The sequence below is a fragment of the Bos javanicus genome, chromosome 10, assembly GCF_032452875.1.
Source record: "Bos javanicus breed banteng chromosome 10, ARS-OSU_banteng_1.0, whole genome shotgun sequence".
Classification (NCBI taxonomy): domain Eukaryota; kingdom Metazoa; phylum Chordata; class Mammalia; order Artiodactyla; family Bovidae; genus Bos; species Bos javanicus.
Window position 1 is genome coordinate 57,340,737 of NC_083877.1, and position 27,225 is coordinate 57,367,961.

Genomic DNA, 27,225 nt, shown 5'->3' on the forward strand with positions numbered 1-27,225 from the left:
GGCTCAGATCATGAGCTCCTTATTTCCAAATTCAGACTTAAATTGAAGAGAGTAGGGTAAACCACTAAACCATTCAGGTATGGCATAAATAAAATCCCTTACAATTATACAGTTGAAGAGACAAATAAATTCTAGGGATTAAATCTGATAGAGTGCCTGAAGAACCATGGGCAGAGGTTCATGACATTGTACTGGAGGCAGTGATCGAGACCATTTCCAAGAAAAAAAAAAATGCAAAAAGGCAAAACTGTTGTCTCAGGAGCCCTTACAAATAGCTGAGAAAAGAAGAGAAGCTAAAGGAAAAGGAGAAAAGGAAAGATATACCCATTTGAATGAATAGTTCCAAAGAATAGCAAGGAGAGATAAGAAAGCCTTCCTTGGTGATCAGTGCAAACAAACAGAGAAAAACATCAGAATGGGAAAGACTAGAGATCTCTTCAAGAAAATTAGAGGTACCAATGGAACATTTCAGGCAAAGATGGGCTCAATAATGGACAGAAATGGTATGGACCCAACAGAAGCAGAAGATATTAAGAAGAGGTGGCAAGCATACACAGAAGAACTATACAAAAAAGATCTTCATGACCCAGATAATCACGATGGTATGATCACTCACCTAGAGCCAGACATTCTGGAATGTGAAGTCACGTGGGCCTTAGGAAGCATCACTACGAACAAAGCTAGTGGAGGTGATGGTATTCCAAGACCTAATTCAAATCCTGAAAGATGATGCTGTGAAAGTGGTGCACTCAATATGCCAACAAATTTGGAAAACTCAGCAGTGGCCACAGGACTGGAAAAGTTCAGTTTTCATTCCAATCCCAAAGAAAGGCAATGCCAAAGAATGCTCAAATTACTGCACAATTGCACTCATCTCCCATGCTAGTAAAGTAATACTCAAAATTCTCCAAGCCAGGCTTCTACAGTACATGAACTGTGAACTTCCAGATGTTCAAGCTGGATTTAGAAAAGGCAGAGGAACCAGAGATCAAGTTGCTAACATCCGTTGGATTATCAAAAATGCAAGGGAGTTTCAGAAAAACATCTATTTCTGCTTTATTGACTATGCCAAAACCTTTGATTGTGTAGATCACCACCAACTATGGAAAATTCTTAAAGAGATGGAAATACCAGACCACCTTACCTGCCTCCTGAGAAACCTGTATGCAGGTCAGGAAGCAATAGTTAGAACTGGACATGGAACAACAGACTGGTGCCAAATCAGGAAAGAAGTACATCAAGGCTGTATATTGTCACCCTACTTATTTAACTTATATGTGGAGTACATCATGAGAAACGCTGGGCTGGATGAAGCACAAGCTGGAATCAAGATTGCTGGGAGAAATATCAGTAACCGCAGATGCATGCAGATGACACCACCCTTATGGCAGAAAGTGGAAGAACTAAAGAGCCTCTTGATGAAAATTAAAGAGGAGAGTGAAAAAGTTCGTTGAAACTCAACATTCAGAAAACTAAGATCATGGCATCCGGTCCCATCACTTCATGGCAAATAGATGGAAAACAGTGAGAAACTTTATTTTGGGGGGCTCCAAAATCACTGCAGATGGTGACTTCAGCCATGAAATTAAAAGGCGCTTACTCCTTGTAAGAAAAGTTATGACCAACCTAGATAGCATATTAAAAATCATAGACATTACTTTGCTAACAAAGGTCCATCTAGTCAAGGCTATGGTTTTTCCAGTAGTCATGTAAGGATGTGAGAGTTGCACTATAAAGAAAGCTGAGCGGCAAAGAATGATGCTTTTGAACTTTGGTGTTGGAGAAGACTCTTGAGAGTCCTTTGGCCTGCAAGGAGATCCATCCAGTCCATCCTAAAGGAAATCAGTCCTGAATATTCATTGGAAGGACTGATGTTGAAGCTGAAACTCCAATACTTTGGCCACTTGATGCAAAGAACTGACTCATTTGAAAAAACCCTAAAACTGGGAAGGATTGAAGGCGGGAGGAGAAGGGGACGAAAGAGGATGAGATGGTTGGATGGCATCACCGACTCAATGGACGTGAGTTTGGGTAAACTCCGGGAGTTGGTGATGGACAGGGAGGCCTGGCGTGTTGCAGTCCATGGGGTCGCAAAGGGGCAGAAACGACTGAGCGACTGAACCGAACTGAGGCAAGGCAGAGTAGGGAAAGACTTGTGAAGCACAGAGCTTTGGGGCGCCCGAAATTCTGTGTGGGCACGGCGCAGAGAGGTAAGAGGAATCCGGGACTCGGCGAGTCTGGAGAAGTGGAAATAGGCAGGTTCTTGGATCCAAAGGAAGGGACCAGAATAGGCAGGCGGGGCGAGGAGAGGCAGTTACACGTTTAAACTACAGTTCCCAGGAAGCATTAGGCAGACGGATGTGAGGTTAGGCGCGAGCCGCGACCTTTGAAGGCAAGAAGGAAGTGCTTGGGCGTCGCAGAACTGGAGAAGCGGAGTAAGGTAGGCGAGGGCGCGGCGCGGGAGAGACAGCGGGGCGGCGGCGGGTCGCCGTGGTGGCCACCCGCCGAGTGCGGCGGGCCTGCGTGTCGTCATAAGGCGGCGGCCATTTTCGGGGGAGGAGGCGGCCCGGGCGGGCGCTCGGGGAGCTGGCGGGAGGCGGGAGGCGGGAGGCGGGTGGGCCTGCGACGGCGCGGTGGTCGGGCGGCCTCGGCCACCCGGTAATCGCTTCTCTTCTCGGCCTCTCGTCTGTAGAGGGAGCAGTATGTCTGCGGAAGTCCCCGAGGCAGCGTCCGCGGAGGAGCAGAAGGTGAGTGTGCGCGCGTAGCGGGCCAGGGAGCCGTCGCTGCCGGGAACCCGGGCCTGGCGGCGGCCTGGTCCCGCCTGGAGCCGAGGGGCGCGGCCGAAGCCAGCCCGGCGCCGGTGCAGAGCGGGTGGCCCCGCTCTGCCCCTCCCCTGGGCAGGCCCGGCACTCCCTAGTCGGCGGTCCGCAGGAGCTCGGGTAGTTAGCTGGCCTGGTGCCGAATTGAGTATTGTCCGCGTTTGGAATGTGCCTTTTGACGCCTCGGTGTCTCGGGGTTTTCTTTAACCACCCATCTTTTCATTAGAGCCTTGAACCTTGTGGAGCCTAAGGTTTCCCATGGGCTGCTGACCTAGGAACCCTTGTTTTTCCCTCGAATAACTAACTTCAACTACTTGTATTGTCTGCGTGCTCTTCACTTCAAAGGCGGTATCTCCTGTTTGGGCGGTGACTTAGACCTAGGTTGGAATTTCAGATCCAGTCATCGTTGGCCATGTAACCTTGGTCAGTTGCTGAACTCTTCTGGCTTTAGTCTCCTCATCTGTAAAATAATAGTAAGTCCTTGCTTGATACTGTTGTGAGGCTTAAATGCGCTGGGTAACTTAGTGCTTTTGGCGCAACGTGTGGTTAGAAATGTGAGCCAGTGGGATTCGCATATGACTAAAAATTGGAATTTATTTTTTTCTTTTTAACCAATTTAATTGATCACTTTTTTTGTGTGGAAACATGGGGACATTTTGTAAATTCACTTGTAATATCTTGCTGGTGTAGAGAAATGTGCCACGGATCTGTGTGATTCAAATTACGAACATAAAGGCTTTATATTTGTATAGGCTAGCGCTTGCTTCTTCCACCGTAATTGTTTAAAGAATCAGAGGGCATTATCATAAATAGGATTTGGTCTAATACTTGCATTTTGTAAGGACTTCTGCTTAAGGTTACAGCCATGCCCCTAATCAGGCTGGAAATTTGATTAGTGTTCTAAACCCATTCCATATGTTCTTTACCATATTAACTTTTCCTGAATTGGATGGTTTTGTTATGATATTACTTGTAAAGTAACTGGAGGAAAAAAGACAGCGTAAATAATAGGCCAAGTCACTACTTTATTCGAGAATAGTCCAATGAAAACTTTGTTGGGTATTTTTCACACTTTGATAAAAATTGAACTTAGGGGGAAAATAAAGAGAAGTATATATATCATAAGATTGCGATCATTTATCATGGTGTTCATTATTTCTTTAGGATTTAGGAATCCAAATAAAATGGTCAAGCCATATCCCTGATGTCTTGTCTTAAACACTAAATCAACCCCATTTTCAACTGCTGATGTACAGTAATGTGCTATGTAATTTTCCTTTATGAGATTTGCTAGTATGTTGTTAAAGCGTGGAGTCTTGATTCACTTGGGACAGCCTAATATTATGTCTCTTAACAAGATTAAGGCTATCCTGAATGTTTTCTTTTTGGGTCTACATTAAAATTTTAATTCAGGTCCTCGTTTTTAGGGCTGTTGTCACTAACGCCAATGTGTTAGTAATATAATAGTGTCTCTTCTTGAATTAAGGTTTGGCTGTAGATGTTAAGTGCCCGTAGCATGGGTCCCGTCCCTAAACAGGAGAATGTGCAGAGTCACTTCTGTGCTCCTGTGGGCCAAATCACCTGTTTCTTCTCTTTGGAAGAATAGTTAGATGACCTAAAAAAAATTAGATTATTGTCTGTGTACCCAAATGACCTTTCAATTAAAGCCAGAGTAAGTCAGCTAAAATATTTTTATAGTTTTATGGTATGTTAGCCTATTGCCTCTGAAAAATTAAAATCAAGAGATGAGCCTGGCATGGAGTCACTATCTAATTTGAATTATTAATTCAGTGTGGCATGTTGTTTTTGCTGAAACTGAATTTCTAGTATATGGAGAATATGGTAGCAGTTGTTAAAGGGCAGGAGATTTTTGAGTTTGGCAAGTTAACACTCCCTTGGACCATATGATCCCTCAATTCTCCTTTTGTAAGAGTAGGCTGTGTGGTCTTAGGTACCTCATTTACATTTTAAATTCAGCTCTATTCTTTTTTCATTATCCTGGACAAATGGAGTTGTAAATGAAAGCTCTGACAAAGCACCACAGAGGTGCTTAAATGTAAGATGGCGATTCAGATACCCTAGAATATGCTTATATTGTTCTTTACATTATCAGTGATGTGAAATCAAAACATACTAGCAGAGACCTCATGGATCCATCAGTCATCCACTTTTGAGTAACACTAAGCTGAGACAGACATGCAGTCTGATCCTGGGGGTAAGAAGGGGCATGTGGAGATTTAAAACAGGTAATTCTGTAGTGAGCATCTTAAGCTTGGGCCCCTCCTTTATTTAACTTTTCTCCCATGCCCCCTAGCATAGCATCTGGCATTGTTCTGAAAATGTTGGTTAAATAAATTTTTTTCCACACTTTCCGGTTGAACACATTGTCAAAGCACTATGACTATACAAATGGCACTGCTAGTACTGCAGTTAAAAAAAAGAGAGGCTAGACCATGGTAATGTAAAAAACCTTAGCTTAGACCCAGTTAAATCTGAATGAAAGTAGAGGAATGTTTTATATATATATTTTCATATATATATATATATGTATGTGTGTATATATATAGTGGCTTTTAGGGCTTCCCAGGTGGCTCTAGTGGTAAAGGACCCACCTGCCACTGCAGGAGACCTAAGAGACAAGGGTTCGATCCCTGGGTTGGAAAGATCCACAGGATCAGAGCATGACAACCCACTCCAGTATTCTTGCCTGAAGAATCCCATGGACAGAGGAGCCTGGCAGGCTGTAGTTCATAGGGTTGCACAGAGTCTGAGACAACTGGAGTGACTTAGCATGTACACACACGGTGGCTTTTAATTTTTTAAAAGAAGATCTTAATAGCAGATTCTCTAGAAAACAGTTTCTATTATAATATTCATCAAGTTAAGTTAGTAAGATGTCTTGGAAAAGGCTAACTCAAATATTTTTGACAGTTTAAAAGGTATGCTGGGCGACTTCCCTGGCAGTCCAGTGGTTAAGACTGCCCAATTCCAATGCTGGGGGTGTGGGTTTGATCCCTAGTCAGGGATCTAAGATTCCACCTGCCTTGTGGCCAAAAAAAAAAGATTACTGTTAATTTTAAAGAAAACCAGGGAGTTCCTGGTGGATTAGTGGTTAGGATTCCGAGCTTTCACAGTGGAGGCCCAGGTTCAGTCCCCGGTCCAGGAATCATCCTGCATGTCGAGCAGTGTGGCCAAAATAAATAAAAGGCATGCGTGGTGCTTTTGTGAGTGGTGAAAGAGGAAGAGAAATATTGTTTAAATTATTTCATTATGTCATCAGTAAAGAGTGAATATAAATTGCCTTCCCATTTTCCAAGTTTTTAAAAAACTGGTTGATATTGGCGTTTTCTGAGACTGTTTTTGACAGTACCTTTGGTAAGCAAAAGGCTCAAGATACATTCAGTTAGGAGCACAGCCTGCTACTCTGGTTTGTGTACAGCCATTAATTCTTAGCAATCTAGAGGTAAATCTCAGAAAAGTTTTGAAAAGTTTCTTAACTTCTAAAAACCATTTGGAATATATTGTATTTGTTCATTCAGTAGACTTTTATTGGGCATCCATTAAATAAATACCAGGCACTGGGCAAGCAGCAATGACTTGGTAGAACTCCAGAGTTTTTCCATAGAGGTTGATAACAGTATTAGTACCTTCCTGACAGTATACCAAAGGATTTGTTGGCTTTCATTAATCAGTGCATCAGTGAACATACTGTTGAGCAGATAAAGAATTTGTTCAAAGTGGTCAGATTTTTATTTGCTGATGTTGCTATGTAACTTCCCTGCTCAGGGCCAAAGAGTGGTAATAATCATTCAAACTTGCTGTCAGTTCCATGACAGACAATAAAATAATCTTTAATTATTTGAATATATGTTTGTGTGTACATATGTTTGTGTGTTTATACCTTATGCCCCTGCTACTTATAAAAAGGATAGCTAAAGTATTTCAATGGAATAGTTCACAAAAATGTAAGTGCCTCACATTAGTAAATGTTAGGCTCTGTGTGAGTTGTAGAGTGTTATGACAAGGATTATTTGGGGGCATATGTTACTTGTCAAGAGACTTAACTATCACTTAAAATATTGTTCTTAAATTTTTGGTTTTTTGTACATCATAAGCATTTATCTGTTGCGATATCCTGGATTTCTCTTTCCTAGTTCATAGGTTAGAATGGAAGTTTCAAAATTCTAATGATGCTTCTTCTGCCCCTCCCCCCAAAGCTATTATCAGCATATAGAAACTACTTAGATAAATGCAGTCACTCATTCTAGTGTCTGTTTCTTTAGAGTAGTAAAATTTCTGTGACGCACAAAGGCTTCCTGGAGAGTAAAGTTTTGAAACCAGATTTGAATTTTTAAGAATACTTTCTTCTTGGTTAAGCTTGTCATTTCCTCTCTGTTGATTCTTTTTGTTGTATCTGTATTTCATTAATTTCTGTTTTTTATTTTCTCCTGTTTTCTTTGGGTTCCGTTCTTTGTCTTAACTTCTTAAGTTAGACCTAGCTCATTGAGTTTTAGTTTTCTTTAAGTCCTTAGACACTTGTATTTTGCAACTTGGGTATGTGTAGAATTTTTATTATCAGTGAGCTCCAAGTATTTGTTATATTCCTATTATTCCTTTTTAAACCATGAATTATTTAGTAATGTATTTTAGTTTCAAAATGACAGGGAAATAATTTTGAAATAATTGACTTTTAACTTCTGAATTGTAGTTGGATTGTGGTCTGTACCTTGACTGCTTTGTCTTTCTCACCTATCTGTATGAGGAAGAGGTGTGGAAATTTCCTATGCTGATAGTCTTGTCATTTGCTCCCTATCATCTGACTGATTTATATATTTTGATGCTTTTTTGAAATTAGAGGCATGAACATTAGATCCTCTGTATCCCTAATAAAGCTTTTTGGCCTTTTTTCTCCTTTCTTGTCCTCCCCTCTTTTTGTCAATTGATTGATTTTCTTCTTCCATTTTACCCCCACTGTTAGTTTGGAAGTTTTATACTTCAGTTCTGTTATTAAATTTATTCCCCCTGAAATTTTATCAAGCATCCTTAACTAAACAAATTGTAAAATTAGTATCATAAATCTTTTTCTAAATGAGACACAGAATACTTTAAAAACATATGTTTTTTTACTCTGTCCTTTTTTAGCCTCACATATTAAGCTCTTAAAATCAGAAAAATGAATCCGTTAATTATATCTCAATAAAGCTAGGGAAAATTAGAAAACTGACTCAGTATACATGCATATATACCAGTTTGTTTGCTATTTCCTTGTTTATCTCAAAGTTTTTGAGGGATGTATTTTCATTCTAGCTGGAATAAATGCTCAAAAATTCCTTTGAAGGATGTCTAGAAATGCAATCACACCAAATTTTGTCTTTTCTATTTTTTAATATGATTGTAAGGATAAATTGCCCCAACTCTTTTAATATCTATTACAGCTTTTTGTATTTTAAATCACTGTGAAATGAAGTATTCACATCAGACATCTCCAGGCTCCAGATATTGATGGGGTTTTATAGGAATCAAAGTCAGGCATCTGGAGTAGGCTCTCAGGTCACTTCTCCTCGTTACCCCTGTGTACACCCCAGTCACCCACAATTCTGCCAGGACCATCCTGGAGGCAAGGTGACCTTTTTTTTGGTAATAGTAGTAGCAAAAGTTATACAACAGTTTTATTGCCTTAATTTTACTTGGCAGTTTACCATACATACTTGGTATAATTGGCAATTTACATACATTCTTCTATACTTTGCATTATTTCCTGTCTTATATTACGTAAGTACTTTGTAGGAAATATTTCAATAAATTGCTCATTTTACCTGATTTTTTATCAGTTAGTGTCCTCTGGAGAACAGAAATCACTGAGGGTATATCAAACAGAAAGGGATATGGTTTAGGGGATTAGGTTACAAGGTTAGAGTTGCAAAAGAGGGGAAAATGATGTTTCCAGAACTGAGGAATTACAAAAAACTTTTGACCCTGTGAGAGTGAGCACTATTCTGAACCCAGTGTCCTTGAGCCCGCATCTCATGTAGCGGCTACCATAGCTCCTGATCGTGAGCTTAATGCCCTTCTGCAGAACACACAGGAGCTGCTGCTGTCTGCATGTGTGTGGCATTACCAGGAAGAAAATGCCTTTTAATCTGATATAGGTTCCACTGACAGACTCTTAAAGGAATTCGGTCTGGGAAATGTGCTTTCAGGCTTCTGTTGTGATTCAGAAGAGTGTTTAGAGAAGGGTAAGTGTGGGCTCAGTGTCCATGGATACAGTCCACTACCAGATGTGTTCTTAATTCTCCACAAGCAAGTCTGGACCTATGTCAAAACGTTGGTGAACACCCAAGCATTTGAACTTGCTTATTAATAAGCCCTGAAACTGTCTACATCTGCCAAAGGTTTAAGAATGTTTCTGTATGATCCTTTAAAAGTATTGTAGATGTTTTGATTGGTATTGACTGCATTTTAAAAATGTAGCTTTGGTCACACCTTGCACCTTCTTGGTATTAAATGTAGCTAAAATTCTGAATCCAACCACAAAGTTGCAGCTAGCAGGCACTTGCCATTGTGGTGTATGTTGGGAAAGAAAGTTCAAGAATTGCTTTGTTTTTCTAGGACACATTACAGATTAATTGTAAATCTAAATATTTTGAGCTGTAGGTGCTATTTTCCCCAAAGTATTTTTCAATAGTAAACTGTTAACTGTTTCAACTTAATTGAGCTGTTTCATTTAATTGGATATTATATGTAAGTATATGCATAAATGTATTCTTATTAAAATACGGGAATGCCAGATAAAATGGCATATTGTGTACAACTTTTTTCCTGTGTGTATAAAACGGGGAAACCTGAATACACATGGGAAACTAGGGAAAATTAAAGACTATTTCTTAGATATAGAGAACTGATAAAGAAGTGGAGAGCTCTCATTTCCCAGGCCCAAGAAAGCTGGATGGCTTTAGTGGAAATGTAGGATTCTGTTAACATCCTTTAATTTGAAGGTGCTCGGGCTGTAATCAGGTTGGAGTCCTTTTCAACCAGTTTCCAAATTTAGCTTCAACCTATCTAAAAAGCCATTGTACAGTGGAACCCTAGAGTAGGTCCCTCCCAAGTCCACTTCTAAATTAACCACTATGAATACCTTGGGGCCATAATAGCAAAGTGAAGCCTCTGTGGTGACTACTCTGTTATACTTACTTAATGTCTCCAGCTTATCTGATGATAAGGCAAAAATCCATATAACTAAAATCACCGTTAAATAACACTGGTAGAGTCATGATGACATTGAAGACAGCCCCACGTCAATTTTCAGGTCAAGTGATAGTCACTTTTTTGTCTAGTGTTTAAACAGATGACTGAACTGGTTCTTCAGCTGATTGCCAGCTGAGGTAGTTGACTCCTTTTGTATGGGCTGAGTTTTGAAACACTAGAATGATAAACAGTATGTTGATATGCTTACACTCTGAAAGAGACATACTCTGGGATTGAGACTCATGGGAATAGCAGGTTTACATCACACATCTCACACTTGAGCTACCCTTTTTGAAGAGAATGACTGGCAGAATCACTGATACTATTTTGAGTCTCTGGCTGGGCACACATACATCAAGTGAATGAATGCTGTGACCTCTGTAAAAAGAATGAAAATCAAAGCATGTAGATGCATGAAATGGCAGCTTCTAGAGAATAGAACACTTGAAACAGAAGGAAGCATACACATAAAAGAAGCCCCAGAGAAAGGATATATTTGACAGCAGCATCTGTATTCTCAAAATCCTCCAAGACTAAAAATGAGAAGAGGTAACAGTGCATGAGGAAGTTTTCACAGGTGAAAAAAAATATTGACAATCTATAAAGTTGATTATAAAACATATGAATATACTTTTAAGAAAGATATATGCAAAAATTACATGAAGTTGTTTCTTCAGTTCCTAGATTAATATGATTACTTGCTGCTTTCTAAGATCAGTAGGCTTGGCATATTTATGGATAGCTTTTCTGCTTTTTGACTTCATAAATAGCCTAGAAGAATCAAGATATACAGAGGTGTGTGATTTTGCTGAGCTGGTGTGCAGAAATGATCCATTAGCTAGAAAGTGTACCTTGAGCCTCCCCTATCTTGGCAGTGCTATTTTTGTTCATTCTTTCTTCTGCACTACTTGCCATGAAGTGGTAGACACTGCTTTCCTGTAAAATACCATTTCAGGGGATTGCCCCAACAGTCCAGTGATTAAGACTTCATGGTTCCACCCCAGGGGTCGAGGGTTTTATCCCTCGTGGGGAACTAAGATTCCACATGCTGTGTGGCATGGCCAAAAACAAACAACAAATGTATCATTCTTGGGAAGAAAGAGGGCTATATCTTGACTAGTGTTAAAAGTGAATAGTCTTTAAAATATTGATAGTCCTTGAACAGAAAACGTATTTTCAGTACATTAAAGAATAGGATCTTTGGCATGAACAGTGTTTGCCATTAAATATGGGGAGAAATTAGGCAATAGAGTCTAAAGATTGACAGATGGTGTTTCTCTCCTTTAAAAATAACAGAGTCTTATGCATTGAGTGATTCAAGGAAAATGTATCAGATAAGTAAGCTGCTATTAATTTCTATTAAAGAATCTCAGAGCTTCCAATTAAACATGATTTTGAATAAACAGATCAAAAAGATTTTTTTTATTTTAACATTATTAAGGTAGTTCTCTAAATATGGGCAGAGAGCTGCTGCATTCCATAGAAGGTGAATAACTATAAATGTATTATACATGACTGGAAAGTAATGGCAAGCAAGACTTCAGAGCTGAGCTATCTTGGTATTTTTATCCAGTGTGTGGGGTGCATCACAGCTATAATAGAACTATCACATGGATCATTTGAAAAACAAGGCAGATTTTTAAAGCCTCTGTGCTTGGTTTCTTAGTCAGATGCTGCATTATTTGGCATTCGACAACAAAAGTCAGAATCCAGATATTTAAAAGGTGGAATTATCTAATATAACTGAATTGTAATACAGAAGTAATTTATTTAAAATTATTTCAGGAAATGGAAGATAAAGTGACTAGTCCAGAGAAAGCTGAAGAAGCAAAATTAAAAGCAAGGTATCCTCATCTGGGACAAAAGCCTGGAGGTTCCGATTTTTTAAGGAAACGATTGCAGAAAGGGGTAAGTTCTCATATGTAAATCTTCAGCTGTTCACACCCTGTGAACTCTGTGCTGAAAGAGGCTGTGGAATAGGTGTCTGTATTTATACCTCTGTACCTTACTACCAGATATGTGTGTGTGCACTTACATGTTGACTCTAGTTATATGTGGATTATTTTCTCAAATCAAATTTCAAGAGAATATTTTTTCTGGCTTTATTGAGTTATAATTGATACGTAACATTATGTAAGTTAAAGGCGTAGTGTGATAATTTGATACATGTACATACCATGAAATATGTAACATAGTGAGGTTAACTAACATCTTTCACCTCACGTAATTACCATTTTCTTCTTGTTACGGTGAGAACATTAAAGCTCTACTTAAGTATATAATCCAGTATTGTTAACTGGAGTGACCATGCTGTCCATTTTTTAGATCCCTGGAACTTACTCATCTTATAATTAAAAGTTTGCACCCATTAACAGTTATTTCCCCTACCATTCATCCCCTGGCAACCACTGTTCTACTCTGTTTTCTGTGAGTTTGATGATTTTAATTCTACATATAAGTGATACCACACACTAATTGTCTTTCTACGAAAAGAAAATTTTAAAAGTGGCAAAATATAGAGTGGCATTTTTATATAGCATGAAAGAATGCCATTCACAGCTTTGAAAAATAGGATGACAAGGAAGAATTATAACAATTTAAAAATAAAATCCTTGTTCTGTGAAAAGTAATTTGATGGGAAAATCATTACAAAAATAATAGTATTTGTAACGCATAAAATAGTTTTTCAAATATACAAGGAAAACATTAAGATGCCCTAGATAAAGGATTTTAACAGAGGAAGTATTATTATTAAAACACAGAAAAAAATGTTTATACAGGATAAAAATCAATGAAATGTAAATTAGAACAATTATTTCTTTGTATTAGTAGCTTTAACTGTAATTTTAAAAAGTATAATTATAAAGACCATAATACAGGGGATACCTAGAAAAAAGCAGAATGGGAGACATATTCTACATTCTTTGTAAAATGTATTTGTGCCAAGTCTCATTGTGAAATGATACCACCAGATGTGGTTTTAATATGAATTATATAATAATCTTTGATTGTTAAATTACTATTTGAATTTAGGGTTTAACTGGTAATTAGTGTTTAGGAAGCTTTATTTTCCTTTGCTAATTTTCAACACAACTTATACCAACAAGCTTTCTTCCAACGTTCAGGCTGTTGTCTTTGTCATTTTTCTCTAGCTTCAACTATTTATGACTTTTCAGTATTTTCAAGTTAGAATTTATATACATTGTATCTTGGAGTTGGTGTTATAGATGTAAATAGTTGTCAGTAAGAAAATGCCACTTAAATCAAGAAATAATTATGTAGAATTTGAGAAGGGAGCTCTAGAAAAATTTTGTATTTTACCAAAATGTCAGTGAATAAGCACTTTTAGAGAAGTCAAATCTTATATTCAACTATATCATTTCTTACTATGTTAAAAGATTTTTATTTTTCAGAAAATATCTGGTCACATGATTTTAGTTTTCTTCTGTTGCAATAGCAAACTTGCAGATTGTCTTAGTATCTTTAACCAGTTTCTCACTCATTCGAGAAGGTCAGTTGCATATCATTTATATTAAGTTTCTTTCTGTTTTACATACTCCGTGTTACTCAGATACCTATTTTTAGGCTTTAAACAATATGAGATGTGAGGGATATCAAGCAGCAGTCTGTCCCATGTTTTTTATGTTTGTGGAGTTTGTGAGGTCCCAAAAAACTGAGGATCCAATTTTAAGAAACATGACCTTAAATAAATACTATCACTTAGGTGATCCATTCATGTCAGTGCAGTTATAAATACGGTTGTAAGTATGGCCCTTAAATTGGGAGTGGGAGAAGGCTCTTAAAAAGTAAGATGATACAGAATATGTTGGGTTTTTTTTCCCCCACTTAAAAGCAAAATTTAAAAATTGTTAAAGACATGTGATGTTGTCATCTTGAACTGTTTCTTTTCCCATATGAGAAACTTCGATCGATTTTAGTTTTTTTCTAGCCATACTACATAAATTTAATTCCTTTATCTCAAGCAAAGTAGCCTGATCAGTTAAGTGAGAGCCCCTTATGATGAATCTTTGGTTACTATAAGTGCAAGTGGAATCGCTCAATCGTGTCTGACTCTTTGCGACCCCATGGACTGTAGCCTATCACCCTACTCCATCCATGGGATTTTCCAGGCAGTAGTACTGGAGTGGGCTGTCATTTCCTTCTCCAGGGATCTTCCCGACCCAGGGATCGAAACCCTGGTCTCCCTCATTGTAGACAGACGCTTTACCATCTGAGCCACCTAGAATAGCTATTATTAGAAACTGACTTTACTACATTGGAGAAAATCTGCCTAAAATTTGCACTGTGTGTTAAATTTCTCATTTTGTGCTTTTGACTCTAAAAAATTTGGCAGGCTGCTTTCTCCTTTAGAGGCTACTAAACTCTTAAGTAGCTCACTAATGTAATATATAGTACATCAGAAATTCTGGGATTCTTTTTTTTTCACTGCATTCATTTTATTATATTTTTAATTTTTATTGGAGTATTGTTGATTTATAATGCTGTGTTAGTTTCATGTGTATAGTAAAGTGAATTACACATATACCTTATCCATTTTTTTTTTTTTTAGATTCTTTTCCCATTTAGGCCATTACAGAGTATTAAGTGAAGTTCCTTGTGCTATACAGCAGGTTCTTATTTGTTAGTTATCTATTCTATAGTAATGTGTATACTATTATCAGTCCCAGTCTCACAATTTATCCTGCCCCCCCACACTACACACATTTTAAAACATGCAGAAATGAAGCTGCAGCAAATCTTCCTGGTCCGAGTTTCCTACTCTTTGTCTCTTGGCCTAATGTTAGGTGCTTATAAAAGAATAGTCCCTGGAGGAAGGCAGCTCATGAAATCTTTTTTTAGGCTACTGAACAACCTTAAACTAAGCTGTGATTTCCTATTTCCTCCATTTACCACTTGAGTTATCTCTGAAATCTCAAAAAGAGTATTTATATTTTTCACCCTTTGTCCAGGTCCTCATCTCATATCTGGATGATTCTTCTTGCCTATGCTGTGGGCTCTGAGTAACCACAGCATCTTGTGTATTTAAGACAGTATAATAGTGGATTTAGGTGGCTGTTGTCCATTTTTATGTCTCTTCATGATTCACATAGTGCCTTGTATAGTATAGCAGGCGTTCAGTAAAGGCAAGCCAAACACGATAGGTGAAAAGTCGGAACCTGGCAAATTCACCTGTTTTTACTTTGGAACACACCAGTTTATGTAGATTGTCTATATTAAGGTTGATCTTTAGCTCCAGAATTTCTATTTCAGTGATAAAACGGTATGGTGTTCACCTATTCATCTCTCCAACTAAAAAGAGTGATTGTTATACTTAGTGGCTTAGGTGAAAAATGGTGGTATAGAATAGGGTTGTGTATTTTAAGTGATAATTTCTATTCAGTTTATTTCTTCGATTACCCTAGCATTTATATTTGAACCTTAAATTTAATTTTAGTGAACTGCTTAAATTCAAATAAATGGTTTAAATCCTTACAGAAAAGTTCATTTTAGTTGACAGAGTACCAGCATCTATGAATAGTTTTCATAATTGTAAGCTTGATTGAAGGTGGGTGGCACATCCCAAATATAAGTTAGTGAGTTGTATGTGTGTGTTTTTCCCCAAAATCATTTAAATAAGAATTTAACCTAGGTGTTTACATTAGTAAATGAAAGGCTTGCCTCCCATTCTTAAGTCCAGGGCTATTCACTCCCAATAGATTGATTTGGAAGTTGATGTTAATCTTGAGGGTTCCATACTGGAACTAGAATGATGTAAGTAAGCCTGAAGAAGGTGTTCTTGCCTGACTGACAGAATTCACTGTAGAGACATAGCTATTTCATGTAATTGATATTTGCTTTTTTCTAAATTTTAGGCTTATTTTATATTGACAGTATAGAGTCACGTTTATATCTTAAATGAGTGTAATTGCATAAAAACTTTTTAAACTCTAGTCTGAATTCTTCTTTTTTTCCCTTGTAGCAAAAATATTTTGATTCTGGGGATTACAACATGGCTAAAGCAAAAATGAAGAACAAGCAACTTCCTACTGCAACCCCGGATAAGACAGAGGTCACTGGTGACCACATTCCCACTCCACAGGACCTTCCTCAACGGAAACCATCTCTTGTTGCTAGCAAACTGGCTGGCTGATTAAAAAGAGCTGAACTGCATGAATCTTCTAATGCCCATTATTTCTCCTTAATATGTTACTCCTCTGCTTTTTATTTCCTTTTACTCCCTGTGTCATTTGAGAGTGATGGCTTTGCAGGTAGCGGTAGTGTGTGCTGCTATTTTAAGGGAATATACATGTGTAGAGTTTTTGATTAGTTTAACAGTGCACTGATGAAAAGAACATGTTAGAGCAACATAATCTACTTGAAAATAATTGTATATATTACTTAACTCCTAGTGTAGGGCTGGATCCAACAAGTAACTAACAAGTTTTGCAGTTTAAATGTTGGCTTTCTTTAATTCATCTTAATTATAGCTTTGTATGTTACTCTTATTTAATATAACCTCTACTGTTGGTTTCTTCTGGATTTTCCTTTTGGGTTTTGTAAACAGAAGTTTAAGACCACAAGTTAGAAGAGAGGTCACATATTTCAAACACAAATAAATGGGGCTCCAAAAGATTTGTATCCTGTGCTTGAACGTGAATGGCCTTAAATCTGTTTCGGCTTTAACAATAGAATTTTACTTGGGCAATATTTGCCCATTCTGGTGTAACTTATGTGACTCTATTGCTTAACAGCTGCTGTTGAAGCTAGTATTCTTATTCAGTTCTATAGTGTTCAGAATACCTTTTGTCATTGAAGATGTGAATGAAGTGTGCATGTGCATCGACTGTTGAATTCACTTTTGTGCCATTTTTGTAAATACAGTAGTTTTGCACAACCTCTCACAACTGTCTGTGTTACTTTCACATATTAAAGAGTAGAAATGTGCCAACCAGAAGCACAAGAGTTCCTACAAAAAACTCTGTATGTCATTAGAGCTTTTGTATAGTAAGAGTAGTTTATAGTCTTGGGGTTATAGAATACCAAACTGAAATCTTTGCTCAGTCTGCCGTAGACTTAAGCTTTTTCATTTGTTAGCAGTACCCATGACATTCAGTGGCCTTGTGCAAATATGGTATGTTGCTTAGGCATATCTTTTGTCCTATGCAGAACGTTTCATTTTGACTTTTATGAAAATTACTGTTCATATAATTTATATAAACTTTTTTAATGTAGAAACTTTTTACTTCCACAGTCAATTTAGGGGACACTAGAATAAAATACTTTGCCTCTTGTGGCCCCTCCCTTCTTTTTTTTTGCTTCTTTGACTCACATTGTGTTGGGCTGTGCGATTCAGCCTGTTCAGAAACATAAGTGTACGTATGTTCACTCTTGAAATTTGCTCTGCTGAGTGCTGTATTTTCTAACCCAATAATTATATTTTCCTTATAATTTCCCAGTTGTTAATTAACCACTCTTAATCCTGTGTTATTACTAACTGACAATTGTTTAAATAAAAGGAAATTTATAATAAAACAAGTATTTGAGAAGATTGGCCCAGGAATCTAGTCAGAATGAGCTGAATTTCAAGTAATAATAATAAGCTAAGTGAATTAGACTTGTGACAGAGCAATTTACGTGATAGGTGGAACAGATAATACATATTTAGATATTTTGCTTCTATAGATGTCATTTTAATAAAATGTAAATTAATTGTATGTGTGGTTTGTCTAGTTAGTAAGAACTTTAATTAACAGACTGCTGGGACAAATCTACTGCTCTTTTAAGAGCTCTTCCCCTAAGTTGTGACGCTGTAGCATGACACAGAGGATCTGTAACCTGAGATGATAGTGCGTTTTTCTTCTTTGACTTGTGCAGGGCCTCCACCTCTTTTGAGTCCAGGCATCTTTTCTGGATCTTGGCTTCATTAGATACTTGATTTCCTTTGATCCCAAATCACCATAGATGGTGCGTTGAGCATAGCGCCTGCACCTAAAGGCTGCCCTGCACTCTGGGGAAAGCTGGCTGATTATCTTCCTGCTCCACCCACCCCAAAAGAAGAGAACAACAAAATCAGTAATGCGCTAATTTGTTACTATAAGGATTGGTGGTTTTAGTTTTAGCCCCTAAGTTGTGTCCAGCTCTTGTGGCCCCATGGACTATATAGCCTGTCAGGCTCCTCTGTCCATAGGATTTTCCAGGCAAGAGTACTAGAGTGGGTTGCCATTTCCTTCTTCAATTATAAGGTTTAGTTATACATAAATAGATTTGTAATGAGAGTAAGTAGGTTATTCAAAAGCATGTATAATCATTATAGGATTGATTTACGAATTACAAAATACCCAAAGTAGAATTTCTGTAATACCTAGTGGGGTTTGGGTTTTGTTTTTAATGACTACTTGCAAGCTGTCACTGTTAAATTCACACACATCAGATTAATCTGAAAAACCATGTTATTCTTGGTTATAGTAGGACTCCTGCTATGGTTTGCAATAAGTGATGTAATCTCTGCCTGAGTTTTAGTTTGTAAAATAAATACTAATATTAACCTACCTCAAAACTTGTTGAGGATCTGTGAAATACTGAGTAAGTGCCCAAAATAAAATATTGTTGTCTTTTTATTAAAAGTAAGTTTCCTCATTAAACCAGCCTGCCTTCTGTAAAGTCACAATGATTGAAATCTCAGGATTTTCCATCAGGAGAGACCGGTCATGTAGGACTTGTAGGTTTAAGTAATTGCTTAGTCTCCATTATTGGTGCTTGGGATAGAGGTCATACATTTTTATATTTCTGTTCTGCTTCTTAGCTCAGTTTATTGAAGGTATAGTTGCAGGCTGTGTCACCATTGCTTGAGTGAAGATTTTTGAATAAGATGGGCTTCATCAAACATTTCTATGGTTTCAGAATTGTGGTTTGAGAAATGACCAATTTAAATCATTGTCCTTATTGTAAATGTATGTTGGCATAAACAAGTTGGAGAAAAATACTTAAATGAAAACCAGCTAAAATAAATTACCTGTTTCATGTCCAGTAGCTCCTATTTGATAGTACAGTTCTTAGAAACATTTCATTTTTAAAGACTGTATCTGAGTAAAACAATTCTAGTTATTGGCATGTTGGGATAGAATTGTTGGATTGTTTGGATGAACTGGAAGGCGCATGTTCGCAGTCTCTTTACAAGTTACTCAATATTCTTGTGCTGCTCACCTAAAAAAACATTTTAACTGTTCATCAAGGCCTGTATATGTTCTTACTTCACTTGGAATTTGTTCCTCATTTTATTTGATGTAACAGAACTATACCTCTAAATGTTTATTGATACTTTTTACTAAATCAGACAGGTATTCTTTCTCAGTCCAAATTAGTGAAGTCTCATCAACACTGAAATGTGAGCTCTACTTGAATTGTGCCCCAAACTCTGGTGATTCAGGGGCAGGTATCCTGTAGGAAGGGCATGTCTGAGTGGCAACAAAGAGTTTCCCTGGTGGCCTTTCTATGTTTCCCCAACATTCAGACACATTTCTTCATTTTTCATTTTCCTTTTCCACCTCATTTTCCTTCACTTCTCCCCCATTTCCATCCCTGCTTATCTCTTAAGCCCCCTGATGGCCTTCAGTAAATGATTTTTGATAAATTATCAGTCCTTTGATATTCTCCCCAATATACCACAACTATAGACCCATTTAAAATTTTCTAAAACACTATCCTTATCTGGAAGTGACAGCTTTGAGCCACTGTCCTACTTCTGCAATTCAGCATGCACTGCCAGCCTTCCCCCATGTCCCTTCTCCCACCTTATCCCTTCTCCCCCTGACACACCACACCATACCTTGTAAAATTGGGATCAAAGAAGTTTCATTCTGAGATTGATAATCTAAGGATAAAAATGCTGATTTTAATAACTTTCACTAGTTCCTGCCTTTTAAAGTAGGTAGGCCTATGGGTTTTATTCTGGAAATCACTGATGGGTCACACCATTATGTTTGTATTATGTTATTTATCAACTAAACAGCATTTGAAAGAAAAATCCAATTTCTTTAATATGCCCTCTGATCTTTTACAGCATCTCTTATTTGTGATGCAATAGGACACTTGCCTGTATTAAAAGGGCCAAAAGTAAATGCCTTTTTTTGTTGAACATGTCTATAGAGTTGGCAGTTAATGCTGAAATTTGTCAAGTAGCCCTTCCAAAATTAAACTTGTAAAATACACAAAAAATAAATGTCTACCTAGTATCGATTTTATTTGCTGTTTTTGTCTCATTTAAGTGTTAAATTATTTTTTGGTATATTTTCTGAAGTTGATCCCTTTAGATTTCAGCTACTATGATATTCAGAAAGAATTTGACTATTATAGTCTTTAATTTTGTTTTGGTTTAAATAATGTTTGTTTATGAGTTCCTGGCAGTCTAATTTATATTGGTAGAGACTTTGTAATTTAGATTAACATGAAATATTTGCAGATTGAGTCTTTTCTACCTCATGTATAAAACACTCAAGTACAGTACTGTCAGGAAGGTTTAGGAGACAACCTGAGAAATTGTATGTACATACACTTGTCTGGCAACTCTGGGAGTGGTTGAAAATTTGTATATAACTTTACACTCTGCCCCCCTTATCCGTTGTTAAATATCCATGGATTCAACCAACCTCGCGTGTGTAGTAGTGTAGTACATATTTAGTGAAAAATTCCACCTAGAACTGGTCCTGTGCAATTCAAACCCATGTTGTTTAAGAGTCAACTGTTTTTTTAAATGTGTGTATGTGTGAGTCGCTCAATCATGTCCGACTCTGCAACCCCATGGACGAGCCCACCAGGCTGTTGTCCATGGGATTCTCCAGGCAAGGATACTGGAGTGGGTTGCCATTTCCTTCTCCAAAATTTAATACAAGGTATAAGTATTAACATTCCTTAAAAGAAGTAGAAATAACATTCCGGGAAGTCTAGAGGAATACATTATTCAGTCTAGGGGATAAATGGGATGGGTGGTAATCGGGAATTTCAGAGGCAGTTTTGAGAGATAGGTTGCTGTAGTCATTGGTGGAGGAAAAGGGAGGAAGAAGAGCATTTTAAGTAGAGAGCTGTTATTTTCGAATAGTCAAGGAGCTAGGAAAATGTGGCTCTGTATAAGGAAGTTTGGTTGGAGATCATGGTGTGTGAAGGTAACTTGATTTTTCTCTGTAGCATTATCCTTCCTTCCAGCCTTCAACTCAGTAAATGACACCTCTGTGCACTTGCCCATTGGAGTACTCAAACCAACTTTGGAAGTTACCCTTCATTCCTCAGAGGCTGTGACTAACATCCACCAAACTCCACACCAAATTTGTCGATTGCTCTTCACTGCTGGCACCATGCCCCGAGCCAGGGTTTCTTACCTGGACAACTGCCAGAGTTCCTAACGTGTCACTTTCCACTCCTGCTCCCTTGTGCATGCTGCATCCCACCCATTCCCCCATCTCACTTTCATTCTTACATCATATATCCAAGATCTTTTTGCCTGTGTTGAATTCAGGTTTCTTTTCCGTTAAACACAGCACTGGTTCATAGTTTGGCTAGCTCTTTTTCATTCTCATCTCAACTCAAATTTAACTTCCTTGGAGGAAGTCTTAATTTATTATTGCCTCCCTAGCACCTAGAAACAGCTTATACATACTCAGATGCTTGTTGAACAGAAGAAGTGAATTGGAATATTTATTGGAAATTAAATGAGAAACCAGGTTAAGGATATGGATGCAGAAAGATTATGCTTGATTCTCCATCTTGGTCATGTCTAGCGTTTCCTTCCTTGCAGTAGGGCTTTATACCATAAAGTGGTTTTGTTGTTTGAACTCATAACTTTTTAGAAAAACTTTTTTTTTTTTTTTGCACTGAATGCAGCAAGTGCCTTCAGTGGGATGTCAATTGCTGCCATTAGAATGATAGAACCAAAACCTGGTTCTAAATTAATAATTAGATTTCTTTTCCTGCTCCTCCTAGCTTTTTTAAAAGGTAAAACTATACTCGTAGTGATTCTGCAGACAAGTAGTTTAGAGGTACATGATGCAAAGCTGCTGCTAAGTCACTTCAGTCGTGTCCGACTCTGTGCGACCCCGTAGACGGTGGCCCACCAGGCTCCCCTGTCCCTGGGATTCTCCAGGCAAGAACACTGGAGTGGGTTGCCATTTCCTTCTCCAATGCATGAAAGTGAAAAGTCAAAGTGAAGTCACTCAGTCGTGTCCGACTCTTTGTGACCCCATGGACTGTAGCCTACCAGGCTCCTCTGTCCATAGGATTTTCCAGGCAAGAGTACTGGAGTGGGGTGCCATTGCCTTCTCCAGTGCAAAGCTAGGGATCACAAAAAATGCCTCCACCACCAAGCTGAGCTCCCTAGAGGGAGAGCTACTAGGGACATTCAAGCTGTTTCATGTTTCTTCTGGTCGTTGCCTCCATGGCTCCCAATAGTAGTTTAGACCACTGTTTCTTGATTTCTTAATTTTATACATAAACTAATAGTTTTCCAGACTGATAAAGGAGGATTAAGTTTACATTCCCTCCTCCTCCCTCCTAAGATCATATCACTACTTCTGATTCCTTTATAGGCTTCTTTACAATGTCTGATCATATATTTTCACCATTATTTCTTTACCTGTTGGCTGTCAACCATTTCTTGTCTCTAGTGTGTAAGAGGACAATTTTAACATCACTATCCTTCCTTTGACTCTTTGCTTCTTGGCTTTTGTCATATGTTCTTACAATTACCTTATTAAGGTTGGTAACTTGCCTTCTATTTTACAATCATTATTAATAGTCCTCTTAGGTTTATAGGTTGATAACAGTTCACTGCAGATCACAGGGTATACTCTGATTTTTAATTTCTTACATAGCTTTTTATTTTTCTTGGTGTTTCTAATTATTTTTCCCCTCATCCTTTTGGCCTATATCATAGCCACAATTATTTTAATACCTTCCATCACATCAAGTATTCTGTGGAGTCCTTTTGGCTCCAACTCCCCTGCAGGCATGTCTCCTTGCTTCAGTCTGAACCTGTTGATTTCTTATCCTAACACACAGTTGTCACCTTGGGACTTAGCTGCTCTCCCAAACTGAATCCATTATTTTCTAGATTGTATGTATGGCAACATTGCCTTTTACTGGTATCTTAGGTCAGATTCCCCAGAAGTGGGAACTTCCCTAGAAGTTGAAGTTTTTTATTTTTTAAAAATGTCATGGGTCTTTTGTTATATATCATGAACATCTTTCTCCAGTCTGTGGCTTGCCTTGTTTTAGTTGGTGATATTTACTGATACATTCCTAGTTATATTTTAGAACTTAATTCAGACATACCTTTGAAATTAATTCAAACATCCCCTCTTGTACATCATGTTAATTGTTTCATTTTCAGAGATACAATAACCATTTCCACAGAACACTATTTTAGCCCTTAGGCACGATACATTTTAATTGCCTTCGTTCAGTTATCCTCTTTTCCAGGCAAAATATTTTATTTTGCTCTAGCACTTAGCCCAGTGTCTGGCTGTTTTAAGTGCCCAATAAATATTTTCTGAAAGAAAATTATACCCTTGGGATTGTAACCATTCCCACTCACCCCATTCATCCCATATACCACACTACAATGGTCAGTATTCTTAATCACAAATTCTTATTTCTGGCTTGTTTAAGGGAAAGGGGATTCATTGAAAGATACCAGGTCACTTACAAAATTGTTAGAAAGGCTGCAGAAACAGTCTTGATGTAAATCTAGGAACAACCCCAGAAACATGATACAACAATGGCCTGTTACGGAAGCTGCTGCCACCTCCACCGCAAGCCAGGAACTCAACACTGATGTTACCATTGTTGTCTCCCAAACTTAGTTCTCTCTGCTACTACCTTCACTGACAAATGGAAGTTCTGGGCAGAGCCTGTTTCTCCATATTTCTCACGTCTGTAACCTAAGTCTTGTCAAGTGAAACTGATCTTTGTGGATAGGTCATATGACTGCATGCAAGATGCAAAAGAGGAGAGGATTTGCAAGTATAGGGAGGCAGGACTAGTGCTGAAAATTTCCCCAAATACAAACATAAGATAGATGAACACAAGTATGACATGCCATTATACCTTCTGGTGTGTTCCTTCAGTACAACATTTCAGTGTTTTCTACTTGAACGTGTGAAAACTTCAGAGTTTATTTAATCTCCTTATTCATTTTGATCTGACATGCTTAGAAGCAGTAAAAGAAGATCTTAAATATACAGCCAGGTAGTATACCCAAGAAGTCAATAAATTTATATAGTCCTAAGCTTTGAATTACGTATCCCTTCTGACTTGACTCCTAAGTTTGTTTCGTTCCCATCAAAAATACCGTTTAAGAAGTCACTCAATTCTTGATATAACTTCTATTCGATCTTGCTACATGGCAGAACCAGGCAGTCAAAGGCAGGGAGAGAATATGTGAGGACAAACAGGACTGAGAATTTGATCAATAATATCTTAAAATTCTATGGCACTACCCAGTTTCCAGTCCATTTCCTCATTTATCTCACTGAACCCCTCAACGACAATACACACAGAAGTTGCTCTTCAAAAAAAAAAAAAAGAGGCTCAGGTTTTTCACTTTAGTAGAGTTTATAAGTATGGAGAAGGCAATGGTACCCCACTCCAGCACTCTTGCCTGGAAAATCCCATGGACAGAGGAGCCTGCTAGGCTGCAGTCCATGGGGTCGCGAAGAGTCAGACACGACTGAGCGACTTCACTTTGACTTTTCACTTTCATGCATTGGAGAAGGAAATGGCAACCCACTCCAATGTTCTTGCCTGGAGAATCCCAGGGACGGGGGAGCCTGGTGGGCTGCCATCTATGGGTTCGCACAGAGTCGGACACGACTGAAGCGACTTAGCAGCAGCAGCAGCAGCAGAGTTTATAAGCTAGGGGATGAGGCAAGAGGGATCTAGGTGGTAACAGATATAGAGTTGGAGATGTCAGTATGAACTCTGGTTTAATATAGGGGGGTACATTACACACACAGGTTAGCATACACATAATTCCTTGCTCTATTGTTGAGAAGCAATAATACCCCTGTAGCAACAAGGCTGAGGTCATAGCTTCTAATATTCTCCAATGAAATGTATCAGGACTTTTTGGAGAAGTGGCTGATTCTAGAACTGTGGCAGGGAGTTTACAAGATGAGTTTGTAGAATCTTGTAGTACTAGAAAGAAAGTGCTAAAAATATTATAAATAAAAACCCCAAACCTACACAGAATGATAGAGGGGGTGGGCTACTATGTGAAAGGGATACAGGTACCAACTGAAATTTCCCAATAGCCAAAACTTGAGCAATTTGAGCAGCAAAATAAAGTAGTATAACATTATAATTCAAAATGTAAAATAAATATCCATGAGTCTGTATGTATAAGCAAATAAATGGGGTGATGAGACAAATCATCCATGTAGAAGAATTCCAGATTTGTGGAGATATTCTCTCCTCAAGGAGGTGGAGCATGACTTTCCCCTCCTTAAGTGTGGGCTGCATATGGTGACTTTATTCAAGTGTGTGGAAAGGGGGCCTGAATTACTTTGCTGGGGCTGCCATAGGAAAGTGCCATGGACTGTGGCTTAAACAAAAGAAGTTTATTTTCTCACAATCCTAGAGGCCTGGAACAAAAAAGGACACTAGGTAAAAACTAAGGAAACCTGAATAAAATACAGGTGTTTGTGGTTTCCAGGTGTCGTAACCTATTTAAGCTGCTATAACAAAATAGCATAAATTACTGGGTAGCTTTTAAACAATAGAAATTTATTTCTCGCAGTTACAGAGGCTAGAAAGTCCGAGATTAAAGTGCCAGCACATTCAGTATATGGTGAGAGCTGACTTCCTCATACGTGGCTGTCTTTTCATTATATCCTTACATGGCAGAAGGGGTGTGGGATCTGTCATTTTCACTACTGAGGGACTTTCACCATTACCACATGGAAGGGAGACGTGTCAGTGGTTACTGGAGGCACAGAATGAGAGTGGCTAATAAGTATCTGAAGTCAAGTAATTCAGGAAGATAAAGGCAATATAAAGCAGGTGAGTGCTATGGATTTGAGCAGACAGTATTTCAAGATCTAGAACAAACAACTGCTGGAAGAAGCTAGGCTTAGAGATGCAGAGGCTGCTCCAATAGCAGGTGGTCAGCACGCAGGCTAGAAGACTGGGAACAAAAGGCCAGAGCTCAGAGATATTTTAGGAAACACAAGATTAGAATCTAGAATTAGAGTAATAGGTACTGGGAATAAAAATAATTGTACCTTTTGAGTTAAGTACGATCCTTTTTATCTTCCTTGCCTGGGGAGCCTTAAAGTGGGGCTAGGCCTAAGCTCCCAAGTGAGAGGAAGCTAGGATAACTGGCTGGAACTAGGGAAGTGCAGGGGTGGGCATCAAGGCGCACCTGATGTCTGCCTTCCAAATTTCAAGGCTTTTAGGTCAGTTTTTGTCTATTCTTCACTCTGCTTTTTCTGCTTCATAGTCTCGTTCCCCCTGGCTGTTCCTTTACATATCTTTTCAACAATAAATGACTCCCTCCCCAACCAGGGTTGCAAAGACTTAGTGACTGAATACATACACACACCCACACATGCACTCCAGTCTATATCATCTTTTGGATCTTTTAATTAACTGTATGAGGTTCCCACCCAAAGGTCACCTATGCCTCTGCATAGTCCTCTGAGACATTAAATATTAGGGTATGTAACTGCCAGCAAAAGTGCTGTGACCACTAACACTGTACTCTGCCTCTAGAGCTGGACCAGTGTTACAGAATTACTACTTTATGTGACCATGCAGCATAGGCTGCCCCTTCCCCTACCCCTTCAGCCACTTCTTCCAGTGAGCTCCCAGGCCAGGGACTATATTTCATTTATCTCTGTCTTTATGGTCTTCAGGGCTATTGCATGACAGGCCCTTAATAGATTTTTTTTCACTTTGAATAAAGCAATGACCACCTGACTAAAAAATGCTGTTTAGTTTTTCTCTCTCTTCTCTATTTAGTTTTTCTCCATTGCACATGGTTATCTGTTGAATTGTGCCCCCTAAAAGATGTTGAAGTCCTCACCCCTACAACCTTTGAATGAGATTTTATTGGGAAATAGGGTCTGTGCAGATGATCAAGATGAAGGCACTAGTGTGGACCCTAATCCAGTAT

At 38.3% G+C, this 27,225-nt stretch overlaps 1 protein-coding gene across 3 annotated transcripts; it reads left to right on the top strand.

Annotated features, from left to right (window-relative positions):
- Nucleotides 1-2,341: 2,341 nt before the first annotated feature.
- On the top strand, nucleotides 2,342-20,305 carry ARPP19 (cAMP regulated phosphoprotein 19). Of its 3 annotated transcripts, XM_061428739.1 has the most exons (5): nucleotides 2,415-2,440; nucleotides 2,693-2,747; nucleotides 3,165-3,292; nucleotides 11,850-11,972; nucleotides 16,045-20,305. In XM_061428739.1, exons 4-5 carry the CDS (start codon nucleotides 11,853-11,855, stop codon nucleotides 16,213-16,215), a joined length of 291 nt encoding a protein of 96 aa, XP_061284723.1. In that variant the 5' UTR covers nucleotides 2,415-2,440; nucleotides 2,693-2,747; nucleotides 3,165-3,292; nucleotides 11,850-11,852; the 3' UTR covers nucleotides 16,216-20,305. The 3 variants fall into 3 exon arrangements, with proteins under 3 accessions (XP_061284722.1, XP_061284723.1, XP_061284721.1); XM_061428738.1 differs by lacking the exon at nucleotides 3,165-3,292 and having other exon boundaries at nucleotides 2,342-2,440; XM_061428737.1 differs by lacking the exons at nucleotides 2,415-2,440; nucleotides 3,165-3,292 and having other exon boundaries at nucleotides 2,492-2,747.
- Nucleotides 20,306-27,225: the final 6,920 nt, after the last annotated feature.